General features: G+C 44.6%; 1 protein-coding gene across 14 annotated transcripts in view; it reads right to left on the bottom strand.

Annotated features, from left to right (window-relative positions):
* NRXN1 (neurexin 1) overlaps positions 1 to 23,217 on the bottom strand; it is a 1,231,735-nt gene that overhangs the window by 605,725 nt on the left and 602,793 nt on the right. For all 14 annotated transcript variants that reach the window (XM_075266983.1, XM_075266984.1, XM_075266994.1 and 11 more), the window contains one exon: positions 16,737 to 16,859. In XM_075266983.1, the coding sequence (XP_075123084.1) occupies positions 16,737 to 16,859 (123 nt within the window). The remainder of the gene's footprint in view (positions 1 to 16,736; positions 16,860 to 23,217) is intronic.

The raw sequence follows: 23,217 nt of genomic DNA, 5'->3' as shown, positions 1-23,217 counted from the left end.
ATCTAGAGTACAATTGTTTTAGGCAGGTGTGGAGACAATGCAGCAAAGTACAAATGATTTTAAAAAAATAAAAAAACAGAAGTGTTAATAGATTCTGTCAATTAGCAAAATTAAGTAAAAGAAGAGAAATGTAAATCCCATGCCATGAGGAAGGGATAGTATCCCGAAATGCGTAGCCTTGTATGCGGTTCTCCTAATACCCAGATGTGACTTTTTTATTGAAGACGAAAATAAAAGTTGTATTTTATTACATCATGTACGTCTTGGAATTGGAATGATTTGAACTTCGGTGGAAGCTGGAATTTTATTCAAATTTAGCTAGGGATTACCTTTATTTAGGTGGGAATGTCACTCACCCAGCTCTTTGGGGCTCTATCTGGTCGGCATCCCTGTCAGCTTGCGATATGCGCGAGCTGACTTTCTCCCATAGGAATGCATTGACCAGCGTTGATTGGCCGAATGCCATACAGAGTACAGCATTCGGCCAATCATCGCTGGTTCTGCCAGAGGCTCACCTGTGAGGAGGCGGAGTCTAAGATTGGACCAGAATGGAGACTGTGATGTGGACCGATCTTAGACTCCGCCTCCTCCAGCAGAACCAGCGTTGATTGGCCGAATGCTGTACTCTGTATGGAATTCGGCCAATCAACGCTGGTCAAAGCATTCCTATGCTGAGATGTAGCAGTGCTGGCCATGCGCTCAGCACTGCTACACCAGAGATGAAGCAGAGCTGCGTGTGTGCTGAACCCTGCTGCACACTCAGCTCTGCTGAGATGCAGCAGAGCTGAGTGTGCAGCAGGGTTCAGCGCATCTCTGATGCAGCAAAGCTGAGTGTGCAGCAGGGTTAAGCGCACACTCAGCTCTGCTAGATCTCTGATGCATCTCAGATGCAGCAGAGCTGAGTGTGCAGCAGCGTTCAGCACATCTCTGATGCAGCAGAGCTGAGTGTGCAGCAGGGTTTAGCACATCTCTGATGAAGCAGAGCTGAGTGTGCAGCAGGGTTCATATTTCCGGTGTAGCAGTGCTGGCCATGCGCTTAGCTCAGCTGCATCTCCAGTGTAGCCAGGCTGAGCACACGACCAGCACTGCTACATCACGGAATAGGAATGCATTGACCAACGTTGATTGGTCGAATGCCATGCAGAGCACAGCATTCGGCCAATCAATGCTGGAGGAGGCGGAGTCTAAGATCGCTCCACAGCAGTCTCCATTTTGGTCCGATCTTAGGCCCTGCCTCCTCACAGACGAGCCTCTGGCAGAACCAGCGTTGATTGGCCGAATGCTGTACTCTGTATGGCATTCGGCCAATCAACGCTGGTCAATGCATTGCTATGGGAAAAAGTCATCTCCCGCATATCACAAGCTGACAGGGATCCCGACGTAATACAGTGACTTGGGCATGTTAGATGCCCCCAGACATGCTTCCCCTGCTGTCCCAGTTGCATTGCAGAGGTGTTGGCATCATTTACTGGTGTGTCATAGTGGACTTGGTGACTCTCCTGAGTCGAATATTGGTTTCCCCCTAAACGAGTATTTATTCCCCATAGACTATAATGGGGTTTGATGTTTGATTGATCAGTCGAGTATTGAGCGGCTACTCGAATCGAACTTCAAACATTTCACTGTTTGCTCATCTCTACTAGTTACTCCTATATGTATATCATACTGCATACTGGTACACTCACCCTTTCTCTTTTTGTGTTGTTTCTGTCCAATCCGATCATATGTTCCTAAGGACCGCGGCAGAATCATGTGCACAAAGTCTGTATAGGGGTGCATATACATATTTGTGACTCCTTGGCATGGAGCTGAATGGCCCTTATATGCTGTTTTCAGGATTTATTGTGTGATATATGTACAGAAATATTCTCCCATAGACTCACTGCTGCTAGAGGGGTATGTGTTAATACATAGAGAATTGTATTCCTTTGAGGAACTGATTGGAGGCCAATACTTGAGAACTTGAAGACCAATATACTTATAGAGGTGCCAATATACAACTCTATACATTACAACTGATATATGTTCCTTTGGCTATCATCTATTCATCTATACATGCCAATATACAACTCTATACATTACAACTGATATATGTTCCTTTGGCTATCATCTATTCCTCTGGACTCCACACTAATATAAGAGTGGAGAAAAAGGGTCTAAATACATTGGTACATTGTTCCCCTTCAGAGTGGTAAGAAACTGGTGCCCGAGAAGATCTCGTAGTTTTCTGTAGGACCCATTCTTACATATAGCGTGCAACAAATGATGTAATGGACCAGTGCAATAGCCAGATTAAAGTGCGCTACTTGCAGAGTTTCTGTGTCTGGCTCTTGTAGGTCCAAGCCAGCGCCTGGAACACCAACTGGACACTAGAGTCCTCTATATGGCATATGAAGCTAAAATGGTGCCATCTATTGTATATATGGGAACACAATCTAACAGGTGTCTGAAAGTCAACGCCCTCTAAAAGTTGAGATTGGCATTTCCAGATGGAGATATCACCCGTTGGGTAAGTGTTGCATCCAAAGCTCCTGCCAATATCAGGATTGGAGAACAGAGCTATTTGAGGTGACCACGGCCTCCTCCCTCCTGTATACTGATATCAGGGATTGTTAGTGTATCCTGGGATGGTGTGATCACAAAGGTTGTTACATCCGTACACAGATCGCTGGATAGATTTTTCCTCGCGAGTGATTCCTTTCTTTCTCTTTCTCTGCATGTGTATGAATAACAATGTATCTAACCTTTATATCACTTCTGTAGTCATAGATACAAAATCCCTCTCCAGTATCTACACAAGAGACCAAACACTACCCTGTGCTTTATGAGGGCACCTGCTATAGAAATATTCAGTGGAATACACAGGATAAAAGAGGAAGACTAGAAAAAAAGCTAAAAATAAGACTAAAATGGAGCATGTGGCTGCAACACACAAACCTTCTCAGGACAAGAAAGCTACCGGATCATCAAAGTCCCAAAGTCCATTGTCCTTTGATGATGTAAAATCAAGACAATATTCCCTGGACTACTACAAGGTCGTGAGCGACCCCTCAGACTACTATGTGATCAGATAGAACCGAGCTAAAGGCTTCTGTGGTTAAAAATATCATCTGAGAGATCTATGAAATGCAACCAGAGAGGGGGCTGGGATGGTTTGTAATGATGAAGAGCCAGTACACCAGTGGTGGTGAACCTTTTAGAGACCGAGTGCCCAAACTACAACCCAAAACCCACTCATTTATCACAAGGTGCCAACAGGGCAACTTAACCTTAACAATGTGTGGATCCACAATTATAGACCTACAAAATATGGTCATATGAGTGGGGCTTTATAGAGCTTTCTGCTCCACTGTGACCCCCACATAGTCCAATATGCTTCACAGTGACCCCCACACAGTCCAATCTGCTTCACAGTGACCCCCACACAGTCCAATCTTCTTCACAGTGACCCCCACACATTACAATCTGCTTCACAGTGACCCCCACACAGTAGAATCTGCTCCACAGTGGCCCCCACACATTACAATCTGCTTCACAGTGACCCCCACACAGTACAATCAGCTCCACAGTGGCCCCCACACATTACAATCTGCTTCACAGTGACCCGCACACAGTACAATCTGCTCCACAGTGGCCCCACACATTACAATCTGCTTCACAGTGAACCCCACACAGTATAATCTGCTCCACAGTGACCCCCACACAGTACAATCAGCTCCACAGTGGCCCCCACACAGTATAATGTGCTGCACCGTGGCCTCCACACAGTATAATGTGCTGCACAATGGCCCCAACACAGTATAATCTGCTTCAAATTGGCCCCCACACAGTATAATGTGCTGCACAGTGGCCTCCACACAGTACAATTTGCTCCACGGTGGCCTCCACACAGTATAATCTGTTCCACAGATGGGTGCCCAAAGAGAGGGCTCTGAGTGCCACCTCTTGCACCCGTGCTATAGGTTCACCATCACAGCAGTACACAATGGCACCAACATATATATATATATATATATATATATATATATATATATATATATATATATCAGAGCCAGTACACAATGGTACCAACATGGTCACATATACAGTAATTTATTACCGATTTAAAAGTAAAAATTTTATTATTTTGCAATTAGTTTTTCTTTTATTTTAACATAAAACTGTTTTTTTGGGGGGATTTTTTTAAATTTTTTCTCTCTGTCCACTTTATTTCTAATCCCTAAGAAGAGTGATTGTACCATCTTGTTGTGCCCTTAACAATACATCTAATTTTACATACAGATGTCTCAGTCCTTCCTTCTCCACTCTCTGGGATGGACTGGTCCAGATATATCAAATATATATATATAACAAGTTAAGCAGCTTTTCTAAAAATAACATGATTTCATAGTAAGGGGATGGTCCAGGCAAAAATGGACAACCCCTTTAACTTTGAAATCATCTGGGGGCAGGATGAAAAATAAAAAAAAATTATACTCACCTGTTCCCGATGTTACGGTGCCCCTTCCGGTGCGTACCGGATCTACTGCTCAACGGGTATTTTCTGACGTTTCACTGACCACTGAGGTCAATCAGCAAATGGCATGTGATGTCACTACCTGTGACATCACGGATCTCTTCCTGAGGCCGCTGATTGGTCTCAGCGGTCACATGACTGCGGAGGACAATCATCGGCTTCAGCAGAACTCCAGAAGACACCCGTGGAGCAGAAGAACCAGAACGCACCAGGAGGACATTGGAGGATCGAGGACAAGTGAGTATGATTTTTTTTTTTTTACATTTTTGCACTGCCCCCAACTGATTTAATAATTGAAGAGGTTGTCCAATTATGGGATATGCTAATTAACCCATTTTCAAAAACCAATTGATGCTAATTATATATGCATATTGGGTTTATTTTTTGCTACGGGGTTATATATGTTATCATGATCTACCACAATCTCTACCGTTCATGTTTATATGCTTCTACATTGAAACACTTTGTTGTTGTAATAAACTGTAATGCGCTTTATATATTTTTTTGTATTATTTCTTTATTGGTCCAAATAGGTAATTAAGAATTGCAGATTTTTGAGTGTTTTGATACAATATTGCGATACCGTGTTGAATTGGTTTCATGAAATTGGTTTCCATAACCAAACTGGAGCTAAGATAAGTGTGGACACATCTGCAGATACAAATGGACAGATAATTGGAGCGATAGATAGGTAGATTGTGCTAATGTATTTTTGGATTGTATGCCATTTGCCACTTGGTTAATGATCCAGAACACTTATTATCGTTTTCTAATCCAATTCATATTATCTAATTAGCAACTAAAATATCTGCGCTTAACGTTAGAAGCGTGCTTGATGAAATTTTCATTTGTGAACTCCATATTTTACCGAGGGCTGTTTGTGAGCAATTAAACGTTGAAGTTATATATCTCCCAGCAGTGCCAGCGTCTGGAGTGGTGTTCAAGAAATGAGCATGACCCCATGTCAAACCCTGGCCTGGAAGAAACCTTCTGCAATTGCAGCATTATGAAACAGAGAATATGAGATCTAGCTGAACCCTGCACATTGTGTTCTTGCTTCTCGCTGTGCAATTGCGTAAAAGAATGAATCTAAAGTAGATAAATCTACATATACACAATAAAAAGTGGAAAATGTAATAGATAAAATACAATATTCAAAAAATGCCAGCAGACAATGAACCGAATAACTGAGCTAAGTGTCAGGCAGCTGTTACTAAAGCTAATACAATGTAGCGATGCCTGAAACAGCAAAGAAACAAATCAACTTTGTTGTTTTATCTTAAATCTTGAAGGGTTATGCCAGAAAGTACATACATAGGATAGAGATAGAGGAGAGGTAGAGAGGACCCTGGTGACCACAAGAGCTTACACTCTACAAGAGAGAAGACTCCTATGAGAGAGAGAGGACCCAGCTGACCACAAGAGCTTACACTCTACCAGAGAGAAGACCCCTACGAGAGTGAGAGGACCCCACTGACCATAAGAGCACACACTGTACCAGAGAGAAGAGCCTTACAAGAGAGAGAGGACCCCACTGACCACAAGAGCTTACACTCTACAAGAGAGAAGACCCTTACGAGAGAGATAGGACCCCACTGACCACAAGAGCTTACACTCTACAAGAGAGAAGACCCCCTACGAGAGAGAGAGGACCCCGCTGACCATAAGAGCATACACTCTACAAGAGAGAAGACTCCTACGAGAGAGAGAGAGAGAGAGAGAAAGGACCCCACTGACCACAAGAGCTTACAATTTACAAGAGAGAAGATCCCTACAAGAGATAGAGGACCCCACTGACCACAAGAGCTTATACGCTACAAGAGAGAAGACTCCTATGAGAGAGAGAGAGAGAGAGAGAGAGAGAAAGGGCCCCACTGGCCACAAGAGCTTACATTCTACAAGAGAGAAGATCCCTGTGAGAGAAAGAGGACCTAACTAACCACAAGAGCTTACACTCTACAGGTGAGAAGACCCCCTATGAGAGAGAGAGGACCCCACTGACCATAAGAGCTTACACTCTACCAGAGAGAAGACCCCTACGAGAGAGAGAGAGGAGCCCGCTGACCATAAGAGCTTACACTTTACACGAGAGAAGACCCCTACGAGAGAGACAGAGAGAGGACCCCACTGACCATAAGAGTTTACACTCTACAGGAGATAAGACCCCTACGAGAGAGAGGAGCCCGCTGACCATAAGAGCTTACACTCTACAAGATAGAAGACCCCTATGAGAGAGAGGACCCCACTGACCATAAGAGCTTACACTCTACAGGAGATAAGACCCCTACGAGAGAGAGGAACCCACTGACCACAAGAGCTTATACTCTACAGGAGATAAGACCCCTACGAGAGAGAGGAACCCACTGACCACAAGAGCTTATACTCTACAGGAGATAAGACCCCTACAAGAGAGAGAGAGGAGCCCGCTGACCATAAGAGCTTACACTCTACAAGATAGAAGACCCCTATGAGAGAGAGAGAGGACCCCACTGACCATAAGAGCTTACACTCTACCAGAGAGAAGACCCCTACAAGAGAGAGAGGACCCCACTGAGCACAAGAGCTTACACTCTACAAGAGAGAAGACCCCTATGAGAGAGAGAGAGGACCCCACTGACCATAAGAGCTTACACTCTACAAGAGAGACCCCTATGAGAGAGAGAGGACCCCAATGATCACAAGAGCTTACACTCTACAAGTGAGAAGACCCCTATGAGAGAGAGAGGACCTCACTGACCATAAGAGCTTACACTATACAAGAGAGAAGACCCCTACAAGTGAGAGAGGACCCCACTGACCATAAGAGCTTACACTCTACCAGAGGGAAGACCCCTATGAGAGAGAGAGGACCCCACTGACCACAAGAGCTTACACTCTACAAGAGAGACCCCTATGAGAGAGAGAGGACCTCACTGATTATAAGAGCTTACACTCTACAAGAGAGACCCCTATGAGAGAGAGAGGACCCCACTGACCATAAGAGCTTACACTCTACCATAGAGAAGACCCCTACAAGAGAGAGGTCCCCACTGACCACAAGAGCTTATACTCTACAAAAGAGAAGACCCCTATGAGAGTGAGAGGACCCCACTGACCACAACAGCTCACACTCTATAAGAGAGAAGACCCCTATGAGAGAGAAAGGACCTCACTGACCATAAGAGCTTACACTCTACAAGAGAGAAGACCCTTATGATAGAGAGAAGACCCCGCTGACCATAAGAGCTCACACTCTACAGGAGAGAAGACCCCTACGAGAGAGAGAGGACCCCACTGACCATAAGAGTTTACACTCTACAGGAGAGAAGACCCCTACGAGAGAGAGAGGGCCTCACTGATCATAAGAGCTTACACTCTACAGGAGAGAAGACCCCTACGAGAGAGGGGACCCCGCTGACCATAAGAGCTTACACTGTACAAGATAGAAGACCCCTACGAGAGAGAGAGAGAGAGAGAGAGAGAGAGAGAGAAAGAGACCATAAGAGCTTACACTCTACCAGAGAGAAGATCCCAAATTACAGTAAACCTTTTGCAAACTGTTTCGGCCTATAAGACCTCCATCAGACATTACATTTTCTGGATTAACAATGAATTGGACTGTATGTGTTCACATTACAAGTGTGCTGGAATTACTTATTTTGTTTGATGATTGGTGTGAGCCCTTTCCATGCACCTGCAACCCATTGATGCCTGAGTGACCTGGTATCTTTGTCTATCATCAGTGGCATAACTAGAAATGGTGGGTCCCCGTGGCAAACATTTGACATGGGCTCCCCCCCCCCCCCAAGACCCCGACTGACCAACCTCCCCCCTTTACCACCCCACATTCCTGCACACAGTATTGTGCCCCATAGTGGCCCCTACACACAGTATTACACCCTATAGTCCCTATGGGGAATAATGCTGTGTACAGGGGCCACCATGTAGTATAATACTGTGTGTAGGGGCCACTATGTGGCATAATACTGTGTTCAGGGGCCACTATGTGGCATAATACTGTGTGCAGGGGCCACTATGTGGCATAATACTGTGTTCAGGGGCCACTATGTGGCATAATACTGTGTGCAGGGGCAACTATGGGGCATAATACTGTGGGCAGGGGCCAATATGGGGCATAATACTGTGTGCAGGGGCCACTGAGGGGTATAATACTGTGTGCAGGGGCCACTATGGGACATAATACTGTGTGCAGGGGCCACTATGGGACATAATACTGTGTGCAGGGGCCACTATGGGGTATAATACTGTGTGCAGGGGCCACTATGGGTATAACACTGTGTGCAGGGGCCACTATGGGAGATAATACTGTGTGCAGGGGCCACTATGGGGTATAATACTGTGTGCAGGGGCCACTATGGGACATAATACTTTTTGCAGGGGCCAATATGGGGGATAATACTGTGTGCAGGGGCCACTATGGGGTATAATACTGTGTGTAGGGGCCACTATGTAGCATAATACTGTGTTCAGGGGCCACTATGTGGCATAATACTGTGTGCAGGGGCCACTATGGGACATAATACTGTGGGCAGGGGCCAATATGGGGCATAATACTGTGTGCAGGGGCCACTATGTGGCATAATACTGTGTGCAGGGGCCACTATGGGACATAATACTGTGTGCAGGGGCCACTATGGGGTATAATACTGTGTGCAGGGGCCACTATGGGAGATAATACTGTGTGCAGGAGCCACTATGGGACATAATACTGTGTGCAGGGGCCACTATGGGGTATAATACTGTGTGCAGGGGCCACTATGGGACATAATACTGTGTGCAGGGGCCACTATGGGACATAATACTTTGTACAGGGGCCAATATGGGGGATAATACTGTGTGCAGGGGCCACTATGGAGTATAATACTGTGTGTAGGGGCCACTATGTAGCATAATACTGTGTGCAGGGGCCACTATGTAGCATAATACTGTGTGCAGGGGCCACTATGTGGCATAATACTGTGTGCAGGGGCCACTATGGGGCATAATACTGTGTGCAGGGGACAATATGGGGCATACTACTGTGTGCAGGGATCACTATGGGACATAATACTGTGTGCAGGGGCCAATATATGGCATAATACTGTGTGCAGGGGCCACTGAGGGGGATAATACTGTGTGTAGGGGCCACTATGGGGGATAATACTATGTGCAGGGGCCACTATGTGGCATAATACTGTGTGCAGGGGCCACTATGGGACATAATACTGTGTGCAGGGGCCACTATGGGGTATAATACTGTGTGCAGGGGCCACTATGGGGGATAATACTATGTGCAGGGGCCACTATGTGGCATAATACTGTGTGCAGGGGCCACTATGGGACATAATACTGTGTGCAGGGGCCACTATGGGGTATAATACTGTGTGCAGGGGCCACTATGGGAGATAATACTGTGTGCAGGGGCCACTATGGGACATAATACTGTGTGCAGGGGCCACTATGGGGTATAATACTGTGTGCAGGGGCCACTATGGGACATAATACTGTGTGCAGGGGTCACTATGGGACATAATACTGTGTGCAGGGGCCACTATGGGACATAATACTTTGTACAGGGGCCAATATGGGGGATAATACTGTGTGCAGGGGCCACTATGGGGTATAATACTGTGTGTAGGGGCCACTATGTAGCATAATACTGTGTTCAGGGGCCACTATGTGGCATAATACTGTGTGTAGGGGCCACTATGGGGCATAATACTGTGTGCAGGGGCCAATATGGGACATAATACTGTGTGTAGGGGTCACTATGGGACATAATACTGTGTGCAGGGGCCACTATGGGACATAATACTGTGTGTAGGGGTCACTATGGGGTATAATACTGTGTGCAGGGGCCACTATGGGACATAATACTGTGTGCAGGGGCCAATATATGGCATAATATTGTGTGCAGGGGCCACTGAGGGGGATAATACTGTGTGCAGGGGCCACTATGGGGTATAATACTGTGTGCAGGGATCACTATGGGACATAATACTGTGTGCAGGGGCCACTATGGGGGATAATACTGTGTGCAGGGCCACTATGGGACATAATACTGTGTGCAGGGGCCACTATGGGGGATAATACTGTGTGCAGGGGCCACTATGGGGGATAACACTGTGTGCAGGGGCCACTATGGGGGATAATACTGTGTGCAGGGACCACTATGGGACATACTACTGTGTGCAGGGGCCACTATGGGACATAATACTGTGTGCAGGGGCCACTATGGGACATAATACTGTGTGCAGGGGCCACTATGGAGCACAATACTGTGTGCAGGGCCACTATGGGACATAATATTGTGTGCAGGGGCCACTATGGGACATAATACTGTGTGCAGGGGACAATATGGGGCATACTACTGTGTGCAGGGGCCAATATATGGCATAATACTGTGTGCAGGGGCCACTGAGGGGGATAATACTGTGTGTAGGGGCCACTATGTAGCATAATACTGTGTGCAGGGGCCACTATGGGGCATAATACTGTGGGCAGGGGCCAATATGGGGCATAATACTGTGTGCAGGGGTCACTATGGGGGATAATACTATGTGCAGGGGCCACTATGTGGCATAATACTGTGTGCAGGGGCCACTATGGGACATAATACTGTGTGCAGGGGCCACTATGGGGTATAATACTGTGTGCAGGGGCCACTATGGGGTATAATACTGTATGCAGGGGCCACTAAGGGACATAATACTGTGTGTAGGGGCCACTATGGGGGATAATACTATGTGCAGGGGCCACTATGTGGCATAATACTGTGTGCAGGGGCCACTATGGGACATAATACTGTGTGCAGGGGCCACTATGGGGTATAATACTGTGTGCAGGGGCCACTATGGGAGATAATACTGTGTGCAGGGGCCACTATGGGACATAATACTGTGTGCAGGGGCCACTATGGGGTATAATACTGTGTGCAGGGGCCACTATGGGACATAATACTGTGTGCAGGGGCCACTATGGGACATAATACTTTGTACAGGGGCCAATATGGGGGATAATACTGTGTGTAGGGGCCACTATGTAGCATAATACTGTGTTCAGGGGCCACTATGTGGCATAATACTGTGTGCAGGGGCCACTATGGGGCATAATACTGTGTGCAGGGGCCAATATGGGACATAATACTGTGTGTAGGGGTCACTATGGGGTATAATACTGTGTGCAGGGATCACTATGGGACATAATACTGTGTGCAGGGGCCACTATGGGACATAATACTGTGTGTAGGGGTCACTATGGGGTATAATACTGTGTGCAGGGATCACTATGGGACATAATACTGTGTGCAGGGGCCAATATATGGCATAATACTGTGTGCAGGGGCCACTGAGGGGGATAATACTGTGTGCAGGGGCCACTATGGGGTATAATACTGTGTGCAGGGATCACTATGAGACATAATACTGTGTGCAGGGGCCACTATGGGGCATAATACTGTGTGCAGGGCCACTATGGGACATAATACTGTGTGCAGGGGCCACTATGGGGGATAACACTGTGTGCAGGGGCCACTATGGGGGATAATACTGTGTGCAGGGACCACTATGGGACATAATACTGTGTGCAGGGGCCACTATGGGGCATAATACTATGTGCAGGGGCCACTATGGGGCATAATACTGTGTGCAGGGGCCACTATGGGACATAATACTGTGTGCAGGGGCCACTATGGGACATAATACTGTGTGCAGGGGCCACTATGGGGCATAATACTGTGTGCAGGGGCCACTATGGGGCATAATACTGTGTGCAGGGGCCACTATGGGACATAATACTGTGTGCAGGGGCCACTATGGGACATAATACTGTGTGCAGGGGCCACTATGGGACATAATACTGTGTGCAGGGGCCACTATGGAGCACAATACTGTGTGCAGGGCCACTATGGGACATAATATTGTGTGCAGGGGCCACTATGGGACATAATACTGTGTGCAGGGGCCACTATGGAGCACAATACTGTGTGCAGGGCCACTATGGGACATGATATTGTGTGCAGGGGCCACTATGGGACATAATACTGTGTGCAGGGGCCACTATGGGGTATAATACTGTGTGCAGGGGCCACTATGGGGTATAATACTGTGTGCAGGGGACACTATGGGACATAATACTGTGTGCAGGGGACACTATAGGGTATAATACTGTGTGCAGGGGCCACTATGGGGCATAATACTGTGTGCAGGGGCCACTATGGGACACAATACTGTATGCAGGGGCCACTATGGGGCATAATACTGTGTGCAGGGGCCACTATGGGACATAATACTGTGTACAGGGGCCACTATGGACATAATCCTGTGTGCAGGGGCCACTATGGGACATAATACTATGTGCAGGGGCCACTATGGGGCATAATACTGTGTGCAGGGGCCACTATGGGGCATAATACTGTGTGCAGGGGCCACTATGGGACATAATACTGTGTGCAGGGGCCACTATGGAGCACAATACTGTGTGCAGGGGCCACTATAGGGTATAATACTGTGTGCAGGGGCCACTATGGGGCATAATACTGTGTGCAGGGGCCACTATGGGACACAATACTGTGTGCAGGGGCCACTATGGGGCATAATACTGTTTGCAGGGGCCACTATGGGACATAATACTGTGTACAGGGGCCACTATGGACATAATCCTGTGTGCAGGGGCCACTATGGGACATAATACTGTGTACAGGGGCCACTATGGGACACAATACTGTATGCAGGGGCCACTATGGGACATAATACTGTGTGCAGGGGCCACTATGGGGTATAATACTGTGTGCAGGGGCCACTATGGGGTATAATACTGTGTGCAGGGGACAATATGGGACATAATACTGTGTGCAGGGGACACTATAGGGTATAATACTGTGTGCAGGGGCCACTATGGGGCATAATACTGTGTGCAGGGGCCACTATGGGACATAATACTGTGTACAGGGGCCACTATGGACATAATCCTGTGTGCAGGGGCCACTATGGGACATAATACTATGTGCAGGGGCCACTATGGGGCATAATACTGTGTGCAGGGGCCACTATGGGGCATAATACTGTGTGCAGGGGCCACTATGGGACATAATACTGTGTGCAGGGGCCACTATGGAGCACAATACTGTGTGCAGGGGCCACTATAGGGTATAATACTGTGTGCAGGGGCCACTATGGGGCATAATACTGTGTGCAGGGGCCACTATGGGACACAATACTGTGTGCAGGGGCCACTATGGGGCATAATACTGTTTGCAGGGGCCACTATGGGACATAATACTGTGTACAGGGGCCACTATGGACATAATCCTGTGTGCAGGGGCCACTATGGGACATAATACTGTGTACAGGGGCCACTATGGGACATAATACTGTGTGCAGGGGCCACTATGGGACATAATCCTGTGTGCAGGGGCCACTATGGGACATAATACTGTGTGCAGGGGCCGGGGCTTGTGTCGCGATGTATAATGTCTGTGACACCACCGTGTATGCCTGAAAGCCTGCCGGAGCCAGGGTCTATACAGACGCCCGGTTATAATGATAGTGTTTGTGGGGTTCCCAGGCCCGTGGCTTCACTTACCGATCCTAGCTCCGGGTCACAGCCTCTGCAGGATAGTTACACCCTTGTCTATCACAACGTTATGACTGTAAAGAATCCAGTAGAACAAGGCTGACAGACCAGGCTGTAGTGTGTGAATGTGGAGGTAAAGGCTAGTGTATTGCTTGTGTCTCCCATATCTTGGTAGTCCAGTAAATTATACCAATCTCAAAGCTCAGTCAGAAATCCCTCTGCTTATGTCAGACAATAAAACCTAAAACATGTTACACGGCGCAGCATCTAAACCAGCCCAATGTACATGTAAGCCTGTGTAATAGGCAATGTCTCTACATCTGCACATGATAAAAGTGCATCGGGCTATCAGTCATGTGGATTTAGCAAAAATGACCTTAATTGTGACCCGGGTGCTGGTCCTGTTGGGGGATGTGGCCCTTTCCATAGTAAAGGCTTTGCAATTTTTGGTGTTACTGTAAATATTTTCTATGTTATAGCATAAACGGGATCTGTGCAAGGTTATTATTTGAATAAAAATAATATTGGGAACAGAGGTGTAACAGGAATCTCCTGGGACCCGATGCAAAAACTGAGCCCCCAATCACCATGTGCTATCTATAATAATGGTGTTATATAGAGGTTCCTGGGACCCCTTCCCCATCCCCCCCTTCCCCAGACTCCAGGGCTTGTTCCCTACACCCCTGTTTGGGTGAATTAAGGTTTTGGATAATGAATGCTTCGAATGGCCAGACGCTGACTTTCTCGTTTTTTTCCTGTCTTGATTCTTCTAAATCTTCCTTGTTCTAAAAATCCTCAATAAAATCAGATTAAACATAAAAAACCACAGAATTTTATTCTAATAGAAAAAAAAGAGGCATCATTTCCAAAAATACGATTGCCTGCAGTAATTGCTTTTCTATTATTGCTTATTTCCATTAGCTACTCGGTAACTTCCGCCATCAAATCCACGGCTACATTGTAACAGCTATTGCAGGTTCTTAGATATGACTGGATCTCCTGTTTCCATTAATAGAAATAGATATTTTCATCTCCCATCATAGAGTAACAGAGGAACCATTTACTTATATCAAACCCTGTCGTTGGAAGGAAGTAACTGAATGTTTCCAGTAGGATTAATAAGAAAACGGAGAAAAGAAGACAAAGACATGAAATGAGGATATAAAGAGGTGAAAATGTTTGTTTGGAAGGGGTCTAAACATTGCAATGTGAATCAAGTGATCCATTTGACCAACATCGTATTGTGTTCTTAATGACATCACAACCTAAACATCAAGTAAACTGTGTAAGCGGCCATTTTCTTGTGGCCAACAGGCATGTGCAGTGGGCTCTGCCCAAGGCCACCCGATGGCAGAGCCAACAGCTCATGTCTAGAAGATTGAAACCCAGGATGGAAGAAGACACAGGGAGGGGACGTTCCAGAAGAAGATGGAGGCGGCGCTGGAGAGTTCTCTGGCAGCATTGGGGACGCCCCCAGTGCTGTTTGAGTGCTGGGGACCGCCCTCAGTGCTGCAAGAGAACTCATTTGCATACGGAAGAAAACCAGGATTTCTACCAAACGGCGGCGCGGAGGAGACAGCTAAAGGTAAGAGAAGAATAACCTTTCTTAAGGCTATTCCTACGTGTTAGTGATAAAAAAGGGTATTCAATGATAGGATCCCTTTAAGTGTTGTAAATATGTAGCAAAGTTCAACTTGACACGTTTATTTGGTGTAAATGGTGCCTTTTTTGAGGCTTCTTGGCTCATTGCACCCTATTTATGATACATTTGTACCTTTTATTAGATGTTTTTCTTCCTTCACCACTTTTGCATTTTGGTGAAGAAAGGGGGATAGGACAAAGTGAGGTTTCTTTCCTCTCCATATTTAGAACTGGGGCCTATGTAAAAAAGGCGCAAGTGCACTTTAGTACATGGGTAGCTTAATAACAACCGTCACGTCACACAGTATTGGAATCACAATTTCTTGCGGTACACAAATGCACCATTTTGGAAAAGAAGCACAAAGTGCAAATGGCCAAAAAAGGGCCTAAAATAACATGAAGTGCACCAACCAAAAAAAGCCAAAAAAGAGAAAAAAGACGCAACTGAGAAAATCTGTGAGTGATGTGACTAGTCGTTCTCCATTGACAACTGAGATTGATGAATAGTGGTCACACGAGGCTAAGGACTTCCGGCATGGGTGCACCGACACAAGACCAAATGGACACTAGTGCCAAAGAATGGAGCACCGGAGATAGTTGAGTATTCTTACTTTTTATTTTGCAGCTCCCCCAATTCCTGGACAACCCCTTTAAGGCCGTTGTTACGTGTGCCCAGTGTTATGAGCCCTGCTCTGATTTTCTGCATGGTAGTACAAAGCTTTTACTTGTAGTCATCCTACTCCCGCATGATGGGGTTTTATAGCATGTAAGTGTAACTCCAATCTCCATGTACCATCGGCCATTTCATGCTGCTTAGGTAATTGGTCGGCAATAATAACCTTCCTACCTGAATATAAAGTAGAATCATTTATAGCGGTATATTTTATTGCCTGCATGGACAACTCCTGAAGGCAAACTGGGAATTCATCCATGTGCAACGTGCGGCAATGCACCAGACGCGGAGGACACTGCCCAGGTACATATATCACAGACACTGCTCCAGGACCGGGGAGACGGGTGCACCTACCTGTCATGTCTTGCTGATCGTCCACTATTAACTTTAAACTCTTTCCTCTCCGTATCACACGAACCGTGTGCCATTCATTATCATTGAGGTTATAACCAGCATAAAGAGTCTCTGGGCCTTTGCCTGCAGAATATGCCAAACCATCATTAACACATCACAACACATTTAAATAAGTGAACCTTTCAAACAAAAGCAGAGAGTCATAGAAGAAAAGACACATAACACAGCACATTGATACTTAGAGTTACAGTTTGTTTGACATAAACAGGTAGAAAACCCTCCGGCCATTGAATAGAACCAGAATGGAACACAAGGGTGACTGCAAATGGTTACTGTAATGCATTGTGATTCTCGCTGATTAGAATTGGAGACAATGGTTAAGCCCAAAGGATTATTTATTCAATCCATGCTTTATTTTCCAATTAATATGGATTTAATTACTTTAATGTAGTCTGTATTTTTTTGTGCTCCTATCATGAACATATCTGATCTTCTAGATATAATATTGCGGCACGGGCTTTGTATCACTGCTGTTGCATTTATACTTCTTTGTCTGCCTGTTAACTCTTCTGTAACAAAGCCCTTCCTGATTTTACATGTTTGTATATTTGTATATTTGCAGTTACCTGGAGATGACACGTATGGAATAGCAGTAACATGATGGATTGCACCTATACAGATGTAACTAACCAACAGATATCGCCTTGAAGAAGCACAAAAGGTGCCCAGACACCTGCAATAGCTATCCCTCAATATGTAAGAATAGGAAGAAGAGAGAAATCTTACTCCATCTCTACTGGAAATTAAAGAATCGGCAACAGCCTATCCTTCTTTCTTCTAACAGAGTCCAGAGTCCCCATACACATAAAATAGAAGAAGAAAGAGTCTTGGTCCAATTTGCACTTGTCACTGTAGTGGCCTTTAGCAGCACAACAATGTCTCAGTTAATCCATATAGAAAATCCAGAGAAAACTACCTAAAGGGAAAAAGATCTAGTAATGACCCCTCTTTAGGAGCCAAGACTTTAAAAAAGGATATTGCAGTAACAACAATCCCCCCCCCCCCCCCCCATAACCTTTTGGATCTCCATCGATCATGAGGACAGGGATGTTTTTCTCTATTCACATGACCATGGACCATAAATCACATGACCATGGACCGTAAATCACATGACCATGGACTGTAAATCACATGACCGTGGTCAGAGTTTTATCCTCTAGAGGTAACAGAATGAATGGCAGCAAGCCGAAATCTATAAACTCGTGAGGAATTGATACAGAAAGTCTATTGGAAAATTGTATCTTTTTATTGTACATTTGTCAATATTGGTCTGAAAGTGGCCAACCCCTCCAGCACTTCAGGGCGAAACAAATCCAAGTAAAATTTTTTAGTTACAGAAACATTTCAATTGCTGTATGAAGACTTGCCTGGGAACCCACATAGAAGAAATTAAAGCTTTGTGTGAACTGGTTGAATAACATTATAGCGCTTTTTTCTTATATTGTCTACCTGGCACTGTGTAGATGACTGATCTATCCTCAGACGCTAGCATCTATTTGAATTGGGCATGTTGGCTGTGCTCTGCCATTCCTTCACTTTAATGACCCTGCCAGTAAATGTAATAGGTCACAGAGAAGATGTAGTTGTAGCCTTACACCTATATGTTCTTACTTTGTGTGATTTTTTTTTTTTTTTTGCTATCTATGCTATGTATGTTGGCTGCTTTGATCTGCTCCATAGGATATATGTATGCTCTGTGAAGATATCTTAGTGATGGGATCTGTGGTAGTCTGAAATTCCAATAATGTGCAGGTACAAGCTCTACTCTGTCCCGTCACCATCTACACTTCTATACAAGCCCAACACAAGCTCAGCAGGTGACCTTTATATAGTAAGGACAGTATATAGTATATAGTAATATACAGTGTATATATTAAGGACAGTACAAAGCAGGAACTCCCAGCATCATAGATCACTATAGAAGACCTGATCTCATGACACATTGGTTGGATTCCCCTGTGTGTATGAGGCCTTAATCTATACTTGAATACTCAGTTACTCATTTTTAAGATTAATATTTCCTAACCCCAGTTCCAAAGAAGACTGTAAGCTGGACAGGTTATTCATAAGGGATGGCAAGAATTGTTATTAATATAGCCCATATGGATGGGGTAATTGTAGGAGTTGGGTAAGAACTGGGTAAATGTCCTTCTTTTGGTTTCTCTAGTCGTCCCACGTTGCGGAAATCCAGCTTCTTTTGCTGCAGTTTTTTGAGCCAAAGCCAGGAGTGGATTGAGCAGAAGGTAGAAGTATAAGAACTTCCTATGTATCTCCCATTCCTTTTGTAGCGATTCATAGCTTTGGCTCCAAAAACTGCAACAAAATCTGCAACAATAAAGCTACGTGGGGCCTCATCCTAAAAGTTTGGGAATCTCTGGTTTATCTTCCAGTTTGTCACCATCTATTTATTAAAGAAAACTCACAGTCTTGGCGCAACTTTACAATAAATTCTCTGTGACTCTGGTGCCGGTTGGTATCCGGTCTACCCGTATAATCTATAGGCCGCACACAGTATATACATTTGGGCTTTTCCCCTCTATTCTTATGTTGTAAACTCTTTGCCATAGACTTTTATTCAGCTCCGAGTGCATTTTACAGCTCGGAGTGCAGGAACGATCGGCTAATGTACTTTGCTAATTATGTTCTACATGATCTAAGTTGCAAGTGTTAATGCAAAAATAGGTTTTAATTATTTTATATAAAGACGGCATAATTAGCCATTTTTGTTCTAAGTGGTTAACATGAAAAGGGAATTTTGATGGCCTCAAGTAATTCCTGTGCTGTGCAGTCAAGCTTGACATTTACTACAGTCGTTTCGCAAGTCGGCCTCGTACATTTTAAAGGATATCTCCCAAATACATGACATTTTATACAGCGCATGAGTGGCTAAATGTAATCAACTATTCCAAGAAAAAATTCAGCTCTAAAAATATTTCATATATATATTATATATACTAGGCAGGTGTGAAATAATACAAAGTAAGAATGGCTTTGAATATGTTTATTTTGTATCAATTAACAAAGTTAATTGAATGAAGAAAAGGGAAATGTAAATCCCATCAATATTTGGTGTGACCTTTGCCCGGGGGAGGAGGAGTCCTGGAAGTGATGATCCGGCCCCCACAGAGCCCTGATCTCATCATCATCCAGTCTGTCTCAGATGACATGAAGAGACAGAAGGATTGGACAAGCAACATCCACAGAAGATCTGGGCTTAGTTCTCCAAGATGGTGGGGACAACTTCCCATTCATCCCAATTTAGCCCTTCTTATTGTTGTCCACATCTGCACACTTGCCCCTTTATACTTTACTTAGTGGTGCTGATAAGAGAGGAGGGGCTGAGTATATTGATATTTATCTTAGTGTGGGGGGGGGGGATTAGATTAACTCATTCTATGCTTTGGAGTCCAGTGGCCGCTCCTGTGCAGTCCCCCATAGCCTTCCTTAAATGACTTTACATACAGAGATAGCTGTCACCACTAAGACAGCCCACTGGTCTCCTAAACATTAAAATGGCTCAGATTTTAAAAAATACATTATTACATTATTGAACCCACAAAACTACAGACCAATCCGCTCAGCTACTCTTGATCCATACCATGTGGTCCACAGATAGAGCAGCCTGTACAATGTGACTGGTCACCTCAAATTCAACCTTCCTCCCATCCAAATAAATTACTGTTTCTGTGCGTGGAGTCCACTTGGGAACCCCACAAATGAAAACCTAATCCACTTAAAAAAGCAGTTAACAGCAGAAACCCGTGGACCCCATGGACTATAGTGGGGTCTGCCACGTTTCTGCCTGAATAAGTGGATTTAGGGTGGGTTCACACCTTTGCCCGGTCTCCGCTTTGTGGGTTTCCATCTTCTGCCCAAGAAACTGGAGAGGAGATGGAAACCCGGCAGTCAGTGTCTGCCCGTGAGTAGGGTTGAGCCGATCTTGAGATTTCAGGATCATTTTTAAATTCTGATTTTTGATCATTTTCCAGCTGATCCTGATTGTGAAATTTGCTTGATCAACACTCAGAATCTGATCTTTCCCGATCCCAATCGCTCAACCCTACTCATGAGCGTCTTGTGCCTCTCCACGGCAAAACCGTTTTTCTTAACTGGACGCAAAGTCCTGCATGTCCGACTTTGTGTCTGGTTAAAAAAAGCAGTTTCATCGCGGAGAAACACAAAACGCTCACGGGCGGTCACTTTTGCAAACCCATTCAAGTGAATGGGTTTGAAAACTGACTGCCGGTTTCCGTCTCCTGTCCAGTGTCTCGGGCAGAAGATGGAAACCTGCAAAGCAGAGACCAGGCACAAGTGTGAACCCACCATCAAGGACATAAACCGTAGACATAGATCAGGTGCAGGTGTGAACCTCACCTTAGTAATATCATACTGAGTTTATTGAGCTACAGTATGACCCGGCCTACGACATGATTCTTTTATTATCTCATAGATGACTGTTAATATTCTGGTGATTTTTAGTACAGGACAGGGGAATGAATCCACGTTTTTATACCCGTATTTACTGCATAATGGAGGAAGAAGACGACAACGTAATGTTGCGGGTCATCTGCGATTTATTTTATCTTCTACTGGTCACATATTTGATAAACGCTGATTACAAAAATCACCAAATGTTCGGGAAATCTTCTGCTAAGAAAAACAATCAAGGCTCCATCTTTTCTGTCTGTTTACTATGAATGGCTTCTGATTGCAACGTTCAGAAGAGGGATCGGTGACATCAGAAAAAGAACAATGAAAATTTTAGCACCGCGCATCAACCTGAGCTCTGTCTGATAACAATAACCAGGTAATTGAAAGATAAACATTTACTTTGCAATCATCGGGTAAATTGGTTTTATTTATTTTCTACACCCTGCGATAATTACACAATCATACAACGCAGCGTTGCAGTAAAACGATATTGGACATTTATATCCGGCAATGCTCATGAGCACAAAATGTCTATTAAACGCACCGAGCTCGCAATCGTTTGTTACAAAGGTGTAAAATATCAGAAGCTCGATAAGCTATTAGATGATATTAGACTGTTTTGTATCACTTTCAATCAACACAAGAAATAAATGTAGATTCCTCCAGTAATGACTTGATGCCGCCATTATGGGATGGAAGCTAAATATCACATCTAATGAGCTTTATGGCTACAGTCTGAGCAGTCTTAGGTCTTATCCACATGTCCTCCTCTGTAGTCCCTGCGTTTCTTGGACAACATCCCACCCACCTCACGTTGTGAAAAGCAGATCAAAATTTTTTTATTTCCATTTCCCAAATTTTTGCATGTCTCTCGGTTTGTGAAAATCACAGATGTCATTGTTTGTTTGCACTTTGGTGGTTGGTTAGAAAGTAAATCTGAATATTCTTCTTATTCTCTGGAGCTTGCATCTTATTATTTACTGGAACCTTCTTGTATCTAAGGTTGAAACAACTTTCACACAGACGTAAGAGGAATCTATTTAGATCCCACTGACATGGTCAATGCTCCGAATAATAGTCAAGAGATAGCAAAATTATAACAAGGTTCCCTCGTATCTTTATGCCATTGCATCTGCCCAACATGGAGATGAAGGTTTGTATCTGCACTCGCTTTAAAATGTATTGTTTTGGACATTGATGGTGTATTATTAGAGTAAACCATCAATGAATAGCAAGATAACTGTGACCTCCTACCTATCCCCCAATCTATCAGTAGAACAAAGAGGCAAACGATTGGGACAATATTGTAAGTAACGGGCCACATCGCTGATTTTTGCAAAATAAATGTCTATACTGACACATATAGTTACATAGTAGATGAGGTTGGATGAAGATATCAGTCCATCAAGTCCAACCTATAACCCTACAATCCCTACAGTGTTGATCCAGGGGAAGGCATAAAATCCCTATGAGGCTCTGGCCAATTGCCCCATTTCAGGGGAAAAAATTCCTTCCTGCCTCCAATTTGGCAATCATTTAGTATACTTATGATAAAGAAAAATACTCCTTATTTATTTCAGAATAATCAGTTGCTAATATATTGTAATCCCAATGTATATAGGTACAATGTTAATTCCTCTAATTCTGACATTTGCACACGTTGGCTTGTTAGGTGAACAAGAATGATTATCTACGATCTAGTGACCTGGAACCTTGTGTGTCCAGAAACATTGTATCAGATAAATTAGTCAACATAGGTAGATAAGTTCGGCTTTAGAAGTCAATGTTTAGGCCATACAATGTTCTTTAGACAATAAGTCACAGATATAATTATCGGAAAAATATGCAAATCTGTTTCCCAAGATGTAAATAGGAAAACAATGCCTCTGCTTGCTGCCCTCTTAAACATCATGCATGACTCTTTCACCATCCTATTGCTATGATGTGAGGTTTGGCCAAACCAATCCAACCAGATAGAAACAGGGCTGTG

Source organism: Leptodactylus fuscus, chromosome 3, assembly GCF_031893055.1.
Source record: "Leptodactylus fuscus isolate aLepFus1 chromosome 3, aLepFus1.hap2, whole genome shotgun sequence".
Taxonomy (NCBI): domain Eukaryota; kingdom Metazoa; phylum Chordata; class Amphibia; order Anura; family Leptodactylidae; genus Leptodactylus; species Leptodactylus fuscus.
This window is presented reverse-complemented; position numbering and strand designations above follow the sequence as displayed.